General features: G+C 41.3%; 1 protein-coding gene across 2 annotated transcripts in view; it reads right to left on the minus strand.

Moving 5' to 3' along the window:
• Positions 1–441: 441 nt before the first annotated feature.
• The window catches only part of PUDP (pseudouridine 5'-phosphatase), a 177571-nt gene continuing 162964 nt past the window's right edge, over positions 442–15048 (minus strand). The window contains exons 4-5 of one of the 2 annotated variants that reach the window (XR_007722762.1): positions 6980–8242; positions 442–6589 (exon numbers count right to left, since the gene is read on the minus strand). Coding sequence is in view for 1 of the 2 variants with exons in the window: in XM_050777493.1 (XP_050633450.1) it covers positions 8201–8242 (42 nt within the window). In the remaining variant the exon portion in view is untranslated. Of the gene's footprint in view, positions 8243–15048 lie in introns of both variants that reach the window. The other variant, XM_050777493.1, reaches the window with a different exon arrangement.

The following is a 15048-nucleotide window of genomic DNA, read 5'->3' on the forward strand; positions in this document are numbered from 1 at the left end:
ATGAAGACCCAAAGAAATATAACAATAATAATAATAATTAATAAATAGGTCTGAATTTGAATTAACACAGTTTAGCAATGGAGTCACTCTTTGTCAATCATTTAGCCATTCTGAAAATTGCTTTGTAACATTTTTTGGAAGGTATGCTATTATTTCAACCCAAATATTTACACAATAATTATTTTGTGTTGTGTAACATTTTAGAATGCAATGACTATCTGCAAAGGGCCTTTTAAATAAATTATTCCTTTTGGGCATAAAAAATAATTTTGTGGTGCTTTATGGGTAGGGAGGTGGGCAGTAGGGGGTTGCTGGATGGATGATGGATTTGAGCAAACCCAAAATTAGGAGGATCTATCTGGGGTAGGACCTGCTGGTACATAGAATAGACTGGACTCCTATTTGGCCGTAAGCATTGAGCCCCTTTGCATTCAGTTTTTGAAACAAAATTGCCCTAGAGAATAATTATTCATCTTTTCAAAGACTAATGATTGCTCCCCACGTGGCTCCAAACACAGATTCTCAGGATCTCATTTAGATGTATTAATATCAGCTTAGCCAGCCAAGCTTTTTATCCATAAAGTTATACAAGAGGAGGAAAAGAGAGGACTGCCTGTATGATGGATAAGGTCAATAGATGTCAGAACAGCCAGGTGCGGTGGCTCACACCTGTAATTCCAGCACTTTGGGAGGCTGAGGTGGGTGGGAGGTTAGGAGCTCAAGACCAGCCTGACAGTGAAACCCCGTCTCTACTAAAAATACAAAAATTCACTGAGCGTGGTGGCAGGTGCCTGTAATCCCAGCTACTCAGGAGGCTGAGATAGGAGAATCGCTTGAACCTGGGAGGTGGAGGTTGCAGTGAGCCGAGATCATACCACTGTACTCCAGCCTGAGCAAGACTCCATCTCAAAAAAAAAAAAAAAAAAAAAGGATGTCAGAATAGCTTCAGCCCCTGTCTTATACCTGCTACGGGTAAAGGTCCTGCTACAGACAAGAGGATGCTGCATGTTCATGCACCACCTGACAGATCCATTTATACAGACCTGACATTTTTTTCTGAGGCCTCTGTTCTGTTCCATTGGTCCGTATATCTGTTTCGTACCAGTACCATGCTGTTTTGGTTACTGTAGCCTTGTAGTATAGTTTGAAGTCAGGTAGCATGATGCCTCCAGCTTTGTTCTTTTTGCTTAGGATTATCTTGGATATATGGGCTCTTTTTTGGCTCCATATGAAATTTAAAGTAGTTTTTTCTTTTTTCTTTTTTTTTTTTTTTTTTTTTTTGAGATGGAGTCTTGCTCTGTCGCCCAGGCTGGAGTGCAGTGGTGCGATATCGGCTCACTGCAAGCTCTGCCTTGCTGGTTCACGCCATTCTCCTGCCTCAGCCTCCTGAGTAGTTGGGACTACAGGTGCCCACCACCATACCCGGCTAATTTTTTTTTTTTTGTATTTTTAGTAGAGATGGGGTTTCACCTTGTTAGCCAGGATGGTTTTCATCTCCTGACCTCATGATCTGCCCACCTCAGCCTCCCAAAGTGCTGGGATTACAGGCATGAGCCACTGCACCTGGTCTAAAGTAGTTTTTTCTAATTCTGTGAAGAAAGTCAGTGGCAGTTTGATGGGGATAGCATTGAATACATAAATCACTTTGGCAAGTATGGCCATTTTCATGATATTGATTCTTCCTATCCATGAGCATGGAATGTTTTTCCATTTGTTTGTGTCCTCTTGTTTCCTTGAGCAGTGGTTTGTAGTTCTCCTCGAAGAGGTCCTTCACATCCCTTGTAAGTTATATTCCTAGGTATTTTATTCTCTTTGTAGAAATTGTGAATGAGAGTTCACTCATGATTTGGCTCTCTGTTTGTCTATTATTAGTGTATAGGAATGCTTGTGATTTTTGCACATTGATTTTGTATCCTGAGACTTTGCTGAAGTTGCTTATCAGCTTAAGGAGATTTTGGGCTGAGATGATGAGGTTTTCTAAATATACAATCATGTCATTTGCAAACAGACAATTTGACCTCCTCTCTTCCTATTTGAATACCCTTTATTTCTTTCTCTTGCCTGATTGCTCTGGCCAGAACTTCCAATACTATGTTGAATAGGAGTGGTGAGAGAGGGCATCCTTGCCTTGTGCTGGTTTTCAAAGGGAATGCTTCCAGCTTTTGCCCATTCAGTATGATATTGGCTGTGGGTTTGTCATAGATAGCTCTTATTATTTTGACATATGTTCCATCAATACCTAGTTTATTGAGAGTTTTAACATGAAGAGGTGTTGAATTTTATTAAAGGCCTTTTTTGCATCTATTGAGATAATCATGTGGTTTTTGTCATTGGTTCTGTTTATGTGATGGATTATGTTTATTGATTTGCATATGTTGCACCAGCCTTGTATCCCAGAGATGAAGCCGACTTGATCATGGTGGATAAGCTTTTTGATGTGCTGCTGGATTCAGTTTGCCAGTATTTTACTGAGGATTTTCACATTGATGTTCATCAGGGGTATTGGCCTGAAATTTTCTTTTTTAGTTGTGTCTCTGCCAGGTTTTGGTATCAGGATGATGCTAGTGTCATAAAATGAGTTACGGATGAGTCCCTCTTTTTCTATTGTTTGGAATAGTTTCAGAGGGAATGGTACCAGCTCCTCCTTGTACCTCTGGTAGAATTCAGCTCTGAATCCATCTGTCCTGGGCTGTTTTTGGTTGGTAAGCTGTTAATTACTGCCTCAATTTCAGAACTTGTTACTGGCCTATTTGGGGATTCAACTTCTTCCTGGTTTAGTCTTGGGAGGGTGTATGCATCCAGGAATTTATCCATTTCTTCTAGATTTTCTAGATTATTTGCGTAGAGGTATTTATGGTATTCTCTGATGGTAGTTTGTATTTCTGTGGGATCAGTGGTGATACCCCTTTATAATTTTTTATTGTGTCTATATGATTCTTCTCTCTTTTCTTCTTTATTAGCCTGGCTAGCAGTCTATCTATTTTGTTTATCTTTTCAAAAAAACAGCTCCTGGATTCATTGATTTTTTTTGAAGGGGTTTTCGTGTCTTTATCTCCTTCAGTTCTGCTCTGATCTTAGTTATTTCTTGTATTCTGCTAGCTTTTGAATTTGTTTGCTCTTGCTTCTCTAGTTCTTTTCATTGTGATGTTAGGGTGTCAATTTCAGATCTTTCCCACTTTCTCCTGTGGGCATTTAGTGCTATAAATTTTCCTCTAAACACTTTCAGCTGTGACCTACAGATTCTTGTATGTTGTGCCTTTGTTCTCATGGGTTTCAAAGAACTTATTTATTTCTGCCTTAATTTCATTATTTACCCAGTAGTCATTTACAAGCAGGTTGTTTAGTTGCCATGTAGTTGTGCAGTTTTGAGTGAGTTTCTTAATCCTGAGTTCTAATTTGATTGCACTGTGGTCTGAGAGACTGTTTGTTATGATTTCCATTCTTTTGCATTTGCGAAGTGTTTTACTTCCAATTATGTGGTCAATTTTAGAATAAGTGTGATGTGGTGTTGAGAAGAATGTATATTCTGTTGATTTGGGGTGGAGAGTTCTGTAGAGTCTATCAGGTCTGCTTGGTCCAGGGCTGAGTTCAAGTCCTGAATATCCTTGTTTATATTCTGTTTTGTTGATCTGTCTAATATTGACAGTGGGGTGTTAAAGCCTCCCACTATTATTGTGTGGGAGTCTAAGTCTCTTTGTAGGTCTCTAAGAACTTGCTTTATGATTCTGGGTGCTCCTTTATTGGGTGCATATATATTTAGGATAGTTAGCTCTTCTTGTTGAATTGATCCCTTTATCATTATGTAATGCCCTTCTTTGTCCTTTTTGAGCTTTGTTGGTTTAAAGTCTGTTTTATCAGAGACTAGGATTGCAACTCCTGCTGTTTTTTTTGCTTTCCATTTGCTTGGTAAATATTCCTCCATCCCTTTATTTCGAGCCTATGTGTGTCTTTGCATGTGAGATGGGTCTCCTGAATATAGCACACTGATGGGTCTTGACTCTTTATCCAATTTGCTAGTCTGTGTCTTTTTATTAGGACATTTAGCCCATTTACATATAAGGCTAATATTGTTATGTGTGAATTTGATCCTGTCATTATGATGCTACATGGTTATTTTGCCAGTTAGTTGATGCAGTTGATGCAGTTTCTTTGTAGTGTCAATGGTCTTTACAATTTGCTACGTTTCTGCAGTGGCTGGTACCGGTTTTTCCTTTCCATATTTAGTGCTTCCTTCAAGAGCTCTCGTAAGGCAGGTCTGCTGGTGACAAAATCTCTCAATATTTGCTTGTCTGTATTTTATTTCTTCTTCACTTATGAAGCGTAGTTTGACTAGATATGAAATTCTGGGTTGAAAATTCTTTTCTTTAAGAATGTTGAATATTGGCCCCCACTCTCTTCTGGCTTGTAGTGTTTCTGCAGATAGATCCACTGTTAGTCTGATGGGCTTCCCTTTGTGGGTAACCTGACCTTTCTCTCTGGCTGTCCTTAACATTTTTTCCTTCATTTCAACCTTAGTGAATCTGACGATTATGTGTCTTGGGGTTGCTCTTCTCAAGGAGTATCTTTGTGGTGTTCTCTGTATTTCCTGAATTTGAATGTTGGCTTGTCTTGCTAGGTTGGGGAGTTTCTCCTGGATAATAACCTGAAGAGTGTTTTCCAACTTGGTTCCATTTTCCTCGTCATTTTCAGGTACACCCTTCAAATGTAAGTTAGGTCTTTTCACACAGTCCCATATTTCTTGGAGTCTTGTTTGTTCCTTTTCATTCTTTTTTCTCTAATCTCGTCTTCACACTTCATTTCATTAAGTTGATCTTCAGTCTCTGATATCCTTTCTTCTGCTTGATCGATTCAGCTATTGACACTTGTTTATGCTTCACGAAATTCTCGTGCTGTGTTTTTCAGCTCCATCAGGTCATTTATGTTCTTCTCTAAACTGGTTATTTTAGTTAGCAATTCCTTTAACCTTTTTTCAAGGTTCTTTACTTCCTTCCATTGGGTTAGAACGTGCTCCTTTAGCTCAGAGGAGTTTGTTATTACCCACTTTCTGAAACCTACTTCTGTCAATTCGTCAAACTCATTCTCCATCCAGTTTGGTTCCCTTGCTGGTGAGGAGTTGTGATCCTTTGGAGAAGAGGCACTCTGGTTTTTGGAATTTTCAGCCTTTTCCCACTGGTTTTTCCTCATCTTTGTGGATTTATCTACCTTTAGTCTTTGATGCTGGTGACCTTCAGACCAGCAGGCTTTTTGTGTGGACGTCCTTTTTGTTGATGTTGATACTATTCCTGTTTGTTAGTTTTTCTTCTAACAGTCAGCCCCCTCTGCTGCAGGTCTCCTGGAGTTTGCTGGAGGTTCACTCCAGACCCTGTTTGCCTGGGTATCGCCAGTGGAGGCTGCCGAACAGCAAAGATTGCTGCCTGTTCCTTCTTCTGGAAGCTTCATCCCAGAGGGGCACCCACCAGATGCCAGCTGGAGCTCTCCTGTATGAGGTGTCTGTCAACCCCTACTGGGAGGTGTCTCCCAGTCAGGAGGCACGGGGGTCAGGGACCCACTTGAGGAGGCAGTCTGACCCTTAGCAGAGCTTGAGCACTGTGCTGGGAGATCCACTGTTCTCTTCAGTGTCAGCAGGCAGGAATGCTGAAGCTGTTCCCACAGCCGCCCCTTCCCCCAGGTGCTCTGTCTCAGGGAGATGGGAGTTTTATATGTAGGCCCCTGACTTAGGCTGCTGCCTTTCTATCAGAGATGCCCTGCCCAGAGAGGAGGAATCTAGTGAAGCAGTCTGGCTGCAGCAGCTTTGCAGCCAGTGAACTCTGCCCAGTCTGAACTTCCCAGCAGCTTTGTTTACATTGTGAGGGGAATGTAAACTATCAAGCCTAAGTAGTGGTGGATGCCCCTCCCCCAACCAAGTTCGAGTGTCCTAGGTGGACTTCAGACCGCTGTGCTGGCAGCGAGAATTTCAAGCCAGTGGATCTTAACTAGCTGGGCTCTATGGGGGTGGTATCCACTGATCTAGGCCACTTGGCTCCCTGGCTTCAGCCCTCTTTCCAGCGGAGTGAACGGTTCTGTCTTGCTGGCATTCCAGGAGCCACTGGGGTATGAAAAAAAATCTTCTGCAGCTAGCTCAGTGTCTACCCAACCGGCCGCCCAGTTTTGTGCTTGAAACCCAAGGTCCTGGTGGTATAGACACCTGAGGGAATCTCCTGGTCTGCGGGTTGCAAAGACCATGGGAAAAGCATAGAATCTGGGCCAGAACGCACGGTTCCTCACGGCACAGTCTCTCACAGCTTCCCTTGGCTAGGGGAGGGAGTTCCCCAACCTCTTGAGCTTCCTGGGTGAGGCAACGCCCCACCCTGCTTCTGCTCGCCCTCCATGGGCTGCACCCACTGTCTAACTAGTCCCAGTGAGATGAGCCGGATACCTCAGTTGGAAATGCAGAAATCACCTGCCTTTTGCATTGATCCCACTGGGAGCTGCAGACCGGAGCTGTTCCTATTCAGTCATCTTGCCAGCCACCCAAGAAGATCCTTTTTGAGGCAAAGTTTAGCACCTCTGTCCCAGCTCCTTCCTTAGCGAATTCTGAATGTGGGTTCCGCTGAAAGAACAACACAGCATCAAGAGGCATCTGACCTCTGGTCGTTTGGATTATTCAACCCCCTGTTACTTTCTGTGGATGAAAATCAAAACTTCTGCTGTACTGTTCTCAGAGCCAAAGCCTGAGGTGAAACTCCTCCCCTCTGATTTTTTGAGCATGGAATATAAACAAAATAATTAGCGACTCAAGAGGCATTGCAAACGTTAACTAACATGTAACCTTGCAAAACAGGGAAGGTTCTTATTTGTAAATGCCAATCACTACACAGAAAAACTCTAAGGATTTATATCCTAGGCAACAGAAAATTGCTCTGTAAAAGAACTCTTCCCACATGTTTTACTAAATTTGCAATATTTGAGTTTGCATTTAAATAAATACAGAGTTTCCTACCTCTCTCTCAAATGTCTGTTCTGTAAATCCATGCTCTTTTCTCCATGCCACTCCAGGAATAGGCAGGAAGAACCCAATCTCACCACGGGGACCACAGACTGACCCCTTACTTTAGAGGAGCAGAAAACGTACTATCAAGGACACCTTCAGGATGTAGACGCTAAGGTGACTGCTAAAATCATCTAAGAGGAGGGAGTTTTAAGCAAAACTTTGCTGCCCTGCAAATCTGAAAATGACATTGTTGACCTAGAATCAATAGTATACACATTCAAGGAATTTGTTCTCCATAATAAAGACCATTTCTGTGTTGACACATACCTCTTCTAGTTTAAAGAATAATCAATGGAATAAATTTGAGATATCAGACTGTATTTTTGCACCCATGGAACAAATTATTATTTTCTTCCATTGGGGTTTGAATTTGTGACTTTGGACACCTTGACTATTAAAGGCAAGTGATATAAAGCTGAAATCAATATTACTAAAGTGAGAGCATCCCAGGAGTCACCACCTGGGACCTCTGCTTGGGTCTCCACCAAAGCCAGAACATCCCAGGCATCACCACCTGGGACTTCTGCTTAGAGCTCCATATGTTGTTGCTACTCAGATACTTGGACAGTGACTTGGCAAACCAAAGGCCAGGAAAAAGAGGCTCTAAGAGCTGAGGCTAAAATGCTGAGACCTTTATCTGACCTGGCCATGGAAAGCTCTGACACGGCAGAAAAATTCAGCACTTGCATAGACAATGCATGAGCTAGCTCCACAGTCTGAATCTGAGCCTGTGCTCTGCCATTTTGTAATATGGACTTGTCAGGAAGATGTTCAAGAACATCATGGAACCTATTTGGATTCCAGGCCTTGGCTACCTCCTATTCTTGCAAAACAAGTTCTTCACATGGTCTAGCCCTGCTAGCCTGAATATTGGAGTCTGGGGCCAGAGTCCTAGGTTATCATAAAGTGGTATATGGCACTCATGATTCCTCACACAGAAGGTGCCAATTAAACAATGCCTTAAACAGTGTGTAGGATTTGAACAAATTCCATGGCTATGGGTTCAAGGGCAGTCTAGTAACACAGAACCTTGCCATAAACTCTATTTGCCTTCTTCAGTTTTTCAACCCAATTTTGCAGGCACTCTGTGGTCCTTTGTAGATCATGTATCCTTGGAGACGTTTTGAGACATTAATGATCTCTTTGATGGAATCCATGATGGTTTTTGTGCTAAATCCCATCTTCAGTAGACAATGCCACGTAATGTTCTTTCTAAAAAAAAGAGAGAGAGAGAGAACAACTTGGATTTACAATGTAGACACTATTCGTATTCATTTTTTCCTGTGCTGTTGACATTTTTGAAAAAAGTAGCCTTTTGTTTAATTTTAGCTTAATTTGTTTTTAATAAATGTGTATCATTGTCCAGATTGTACTCACCATTAAGGAATGAGAAAAGAGCAATAGTTGACTCTATTAGGTCAAAGGTTGGTAAAAATGTTTATAATAAAAGACAGATGACTTAACAAAAAATGAACAACGGTCATCTCAGACTTAAACAAAAAAGACATAATAAAATAAAAGAATAACTTAAAAACCTTTCAAGAATCAATTCTGGGCCATCTTAGCCAATGAGTATTTTTACAGATAGGGATGGTCAGTGATCGCAGTAATGAGAAGTTGCCAAAAGCAAATGGGAAGCCTGTTGGTGTAGCAGAAAGTGTGAATTGTATTCTACAATCTTGCTTTCTTGTCTTTTGATAAAACTGCTCGATTTTCCATTCCCAAGTCCATTCACCAGCCTCAGGACCTCTGAACTTCAGACATCCAGATGCGGACCTCAAAGCAACTGCTAACACTAATAGAAGCTAACACTTGCTTCTTAAAAAACCCAAGCAACTCAAAGCAGACAGCATATACACAGAAATCAAGGAGCACGTGCAGAGGATAAAACATTTTTGGGCAAGAAACAAAGATTGGTGGCTGAGAGTTGTTTCTAGATTAAAATTATGTTAATTAATACTCTCCCTCCCTCCCTTCTTTCTTTCTTTCTCTCTTTCTTTCTTCTTTCTTTCTCTCTCTTTCTTTCTTTTTCTTCTTTCTTTCTTTCTTTCTTTCTTTCTTTCTTTCTTTCTTTCTTTCTTTCTTTCTTTCTTTCTTTCTTTCTTCCCTTCTTTCTTTCTTTCTTTCCTTCTTTCTTTCTTTCTTTCCTTCTTTCTTGCTTTCTTCCTTTCCTTCCTCTTTCTTTCTTTTTCTCTGAGACAGGGTCATGTTTTGTTACCCAGGCTAGAGTGCAGTGGCACAATCATGGCTCACTGCAGCCTCAACCTCCTAGGCTAAAGTGATCCTTCCACCTTAGCCTCTGCAGGAGCTGAGACTACAGGCATGTGTCACCATACCTAGCTAATGTTTTAAATATTTTGTAGAGAAGGGGTCTTGCTCTGTTGCCCAGGCTGGTCTTGAATTCCTGGGCTCAAGAGATGCTCTCGCCTTAGCCTCCCAAATTGCTGGGATTACAGGCATGAGCCACATTTTTATCCTGGCCTCCTTTTATCATATTAACTTGCTCCTTTGTTGTTGATCATTAGCACCTCCAATGGTAGTTCTATTATCAGTTTCGCAGCACTCAAGGTGCATTACAGCCGGCCCTCTGTATCCATGGGTTTTGCATCTGAGGATTCAACCAACTATGGATGAAAATTAAAAACAAAACCAAAACAAAACAAACAAACAACAACAACAACAAAAGAACCACAAGACTGATTATATCTGTACTGAACACGTATGTCCTTTTTTTCTTGTCATTTTTCTCTAAACAAGACAGTAGAGCAACTATTTACATACTATTTACATTGTATGAGGTATTCTAAGTAATATAAAGATGATTTGAAATATATGGGAGGATTGTGTAGTTTATATACAAGTACCGTGACATTTTATAACAGGGACTTGGACATCTGTGGATATTGGTATCCACAGGGTTCCTGGAGCCAATCCCCCACAGATACCAGGGGAAAACTGCACTCTCTCCTTTGCATGGTGCTTTATTTCCCACTAGAAAAAGCCTGAAAAACAGACGCTGTGTGATACTCATCTCCACATCACCCACACAACCCAGCATGAGACCGACAAAAGCTCAAGGCTCCATAAATTGATGTTGAATTGGATTGAAGGTGAGCTTCAGCATCAACTAAATTCAAATCTTCACCCAAATCCTATGTGGCGCAGAAATATTGACAGATAAGATGATGTGATGTCTGGGAATTACTTCAAAATGAGTCAGTTGGCGGGGGGTAATTGAAACAAGATTGGTCAGCAGTTGAGAACTGTTGAAGCTGAGTTACATCATGTTCATTGCCATTATTTTCTCTATGTTGTATATGTTTCCGTTTTTTAATTTAAAAAGGTTAGGAAGAAACCCCAATGTTTTAAATTTGGCAGGTGTTTAATAAAACTTTCTCTATATACTTATTGCTGTGGCTTATCCACTAATAAGTGTTTCTCACTGTGGTTATTCCCATATTCTTGAATCAGCCGACATAGCATTTTTAGTGCCATTGTTAGCATAAAAAAAATTAAAAGTTTCATCAGAGAGTCTCACTTGAAAAATGCCCTCTGTTCCAAGAGCTAGAAATAATTACAAAGCCATTTTTTAACCTATAAATCCCAACCCCGATTTAAAAGTTATTGTTCATTTTCCCTATGTTTTAAGGGAAAAGTAACCTCAGCCCCATCATTTCATATAGTTTACTTACTGAGTCATTTTAGAAATCATCTATTCCAGTCCAAAATTTTAGAGATGTGAAAATTGAGGTCAAGAAACATTTTTGCCTTTCCCCAAATTATAGAGTCAATTGGAAAAAAGGCAAGGATTGGACACAGATCTTCAGATTAGGATTTTAAAATTCATGTATTCATTTTACAAGAGTTTGGCACACATCTGCTATATGCCAGGCAGAATAAACAATGCAGCCAAAGTCCAGGCCTTCATGGTGCCTGGCAATTCTGTTCCTAGGATTACATCCAAAAGAAATGAGGAGTTACAGACACACACACACACCCCCCCCAAGAAAAATGAGAACTTATGGATACACACACATACACACACACACATGCATATACCCAAGAGAAATGAGAACTTATGGACACACACACACACACACACACACAAATACACACATACACACAAGCATATATCCAAGAGAAATGAGAACTTATGGAGCCACACACACACACAATGTGTACACAGGTGTTCATAGTGTAACTGCCTAATGTGTTCCTCCTGCCCCCTGCAAATATAAAATAAACTCACCCAGATGTGGCATTGCAGTAAAGAAAGAGCTTAATTGGCATGAGGTCAGCCATGCCACTTGGGAGACAGAATTATTACTCAAATCAATATCCCCGACGGCTTGGAGGTTGGAGGTTTTTCTAAGATAGTTTGGTGGGCAGGGACTAGTGTAGGGGGCATACTATTGGTTGGGGATGCCATTATAGGGGTGTGGTAAATGGTCCTCATGCACTGAGTCCACTTCTGAGTGGGAGCTACAAGACTGGTTTGAGTCACGGGTCCAGGTGGGGCCATCTGATTGTCAGAAATGCAAAAACCTGAAAAGACATCTCAAAAGGACAATCTTAGGTTCTGTCATAGTGATGTTATCTGCAGGAGTAATTGGGGAAGTTGCAAATCTTTCAACCTCCAGAATAATGCTTGGTAATTATTTAGAATTCAAGCCTCTCTCATCCTTCTAACTTGGTGGCTTTTCATCAGTTTTCCAAAAACAGTTTAGTTTGGGGGAAGGGCTATTATCATTTAAACTATAAGCTAAATTTGTCCCAAAGTTAGCTTGACCCATGCCCAGGAATGAGCAAAGATAGCCAACCTGTGAGGATACAAGCAGGAGAGTCAGCCATGTCAGATTTCTCTCACTGTCATACTTTTGCAAAGGCGGTATTATTCATAATAGCCAAGAGGTGGAAACAACACAAATGTCCATTGCCTGGCGAAAGGATAAACAAAATGTGGTCCATCCATACAATGCAATATGATCCAGCCATAAAAAGGAATGATGTTCTGATACACTGGCAACATGGCGGAACCCTGAAAACACGAGGCTCAGTGAAAGAAGCCAGGCACAAACGGTCATGTAACTGCCCAAAGGGGTTCACCTTGTCCGCTGCCTAGACATAGCAGATTTATCAAGACAGAGGAATTGTAATAGAGAAAGAGTAATTCATGCAAAGCTGGCTGTGCAGGAGACTGGAGTTTTATTATTACTCAAATCAGCTTCCCCAAGACCTTGGGGATCAGAGTTTTTAAGGATAATTTGGTGGGTAGGCGGCCAGTGAATCGGGAGTGTTGATTGATTGACTTGGGAATGAAATCATAGGGAGCGAAACTGTTCTTTTCTGCTGAGTCAGTTCCTAGGTGGGGGCCACAGAATTGGTTGGCAGGTCCAGGTGGGGCCATCTGGTTGTCAGAAATGCAAAAACATGAAAAAAAAATCTCAAAATGTTGGTCTTAGGCTCACAGTAGTGATGTTACCTTCAAGAGTAATTGGGGAAGTTGCAAATTTTATGATCTCTGGAATAATGGTTGGTAATTTAGAACTCCAGCCCCTTTCATCTTGACTTGTTGGCTAGTGGCCTTTCATTTATTTTACAAGAACAGTTTAGCCTTTCTGGAAAGGCTATTATTTAAACTATATATTAAATTCCTTCCCAAAGCCAGTTCAGCCTACGCCCAGTAATGAACAAGGGCGGTTTAGAGGTTATGAGGCAGGAAAATAGAATTTGGAGGCAAGAAACAGAAGGCCAATTCACACTTCAGCTATGACAGGAAATATCCTCTCCATAGGGTGTAGGCCAAGTAAATAACTTTGCAACTTTACTTCATCCTCTTCATTTACATAGGGCGTACCCCAAGTAACCAATGGAATTGTCTAGAGGGTATTTAAACTCCCCAAAATTCTGTAACGGGGCCCTTGATCCCCTATGCTCGGGCCCACTCCCACACTGTGGAGTGTACTTTCGTTTTCAATAAAGCCCTTTATTCCTTCCTTGCTTTGTGTGTGCGTTTTGTCCAATTCTTTGTTCAAGACGCCAAGAACCTGGACACCCACTGGTGACAGTTAGAAACGAGATGATATCAGCTAGGTCTGATGTCTTTCACTGTCATAATTTTCTCAGTTATGATTTTTGCAAAGGCAGTTTCAGTCACAGGTTGTATGATTCCATTTATTTGAAGTGTCCAGAATAGGCAAATCCATCAAGACAGAAAGACAGACTACTGGCTGCCAGGGATTGGAGGCGGGAAGGAAAAGAGGGAATTAATGAGTATGGGGTTTCTTTGGGGCAGTGATGAAAGTGATCTAAAATGCACTGGGCTGATGTTTGCCCAAACCCGTGAATAGACTAAGAGGCATTCAATTGTACACATGAAATGGGCGAATTGGGTGGTATGTGAATGATATCTCAATATAGCTGTTCTATTTTTTAAGGAAAAATATAGAGTGCCATAAGTGCTACACAAAAAAATTAAATGGGGAGGAGATCAGGGAGTGGAGGTGGGTTAAATTTTAGTTCAATGTCTTCCCAACATTCCTTAAATTCCTATAAATTAGTAAATCTTAAAAGATTCCTTGAATTAGGAGTTAAGTAATGCCACACCCAAGCCAGCCACCACCCTCCTGGTACATTAATTAGATCATACTACATCAGTGCAGGTTTAAAAACCATTCCAATGCTTTGTGATTCCAGGAAATTCAGGGTGTAAGCGGGAGAATACTGCCTCTGAATCCATGGAAAATTCTGCCTTCAGAACCATAATTTTATCTAAGGATTCACACAATTTGGGTTTCACACTATTTGCACAATCGGGGCTGTGCTTTGCAAATAAACATAATGCCAGGAACACCTGAACCAAAATTAGGTGATTCAATACCAACTGGCCCACTGAAAGCATAGAGTCAAGAAATCAGTGCCTGAGCCATTACGGGGCTGGTGCTTTTAAAAATGAATGGACTTGATATTTTTGCAAGTTTTATTACGGAAAAGTGCTTTTGGGTTGGTCAAAAGCCTTCAGAAATCGTTCTACAGCCTAGCTGTTCCCAGACCAAACTGAGGGTCAGGCCGCTTATTCTAGAGGACCAATGAATAAGGTGCAGATGAACTGGGAAAGAAGGGAGTTTTAACTTCTGCAGTTACAGGGAGGAGGCCTGGAAATTATCGCCAGATCAATTCAAAATTACAAAGCTTTCCAGAGCTTATATACCTTCTAAGCTATATATCTACATGTAAAGTGTGCATTCATCTAAAGACATAAGCGATTACTCATAACTAAGATCTGAGTCCTGAAGACCTTCCTCTGGAGTCTCAGTAAGTTGACTTAATCTAGATGGGTCCAAGTGCTGGGGTGATTACCTTTATCTTGTCTCCTGCTAAATCATGGAGGTTTGGGGAGCTCCTTTAGTCCCCAATAAAGCTTGTTTATGGAAACTTAGGAAATTTCTTCAGACCCCTAATAAAGCTTGTTTAATCCTAAATGGGTCCCGCTAAGAATTCCTTTGTTAAAATCTTGTCATGCTTTAAGGCCCAGGAAAGGCCTGGGCAAAACTCTTGGTGGACTTTTGTTACATTCCAGCCTTTGTACGAGGGCACTGGCTCCATCAGCTTTTAATATTTAACTTCACCACTCGGTCAGTGCTGAAACAGTTGTTATGGAGGCCTGTGTTAGTGAGACCTGGCCTGCCACACGGCCCCTCTGGAGGCAGCCTCTTGCCCCGTAATAATTCTCAGTGCCCACCTTCCTGGAGGGGTGACTCAGTGGTTCTGTCAGAGGCATGTGAACCAGAGCAACTCCATCTTGAATAGGATCTTGGTAAAATAAGGCTGAAACCTACTGGGCTGAATTCCCCAATGGTTAAGGCATTCTAAGTCACAGGATGAGATAGGAGGTCGGCACAAGATACAGGTCACAAAGACTTTGCTGATGCAACAGGTTGCAGTAAAGAAGCCAGCCAAATCCCACCAAAAACAAGATGGTGAAGAGAGTGACCTCTGGTCGACTTCAGTGCTATACT

Source organism: Macaca thibetana, chromosome X (genome assembly GCF_024542745.1).
Source record: "Macaca thibetana thibetana isolate TM-01 chromosome X, ASM2454274v1, whole genome shotgun sequence".
Classification (NCBI taxonomy): Eukaryota; Metazoa; Chordata; class Mammalia; order Primates; family Cercopithecidae; genus Macaca; species Macaca thibetana.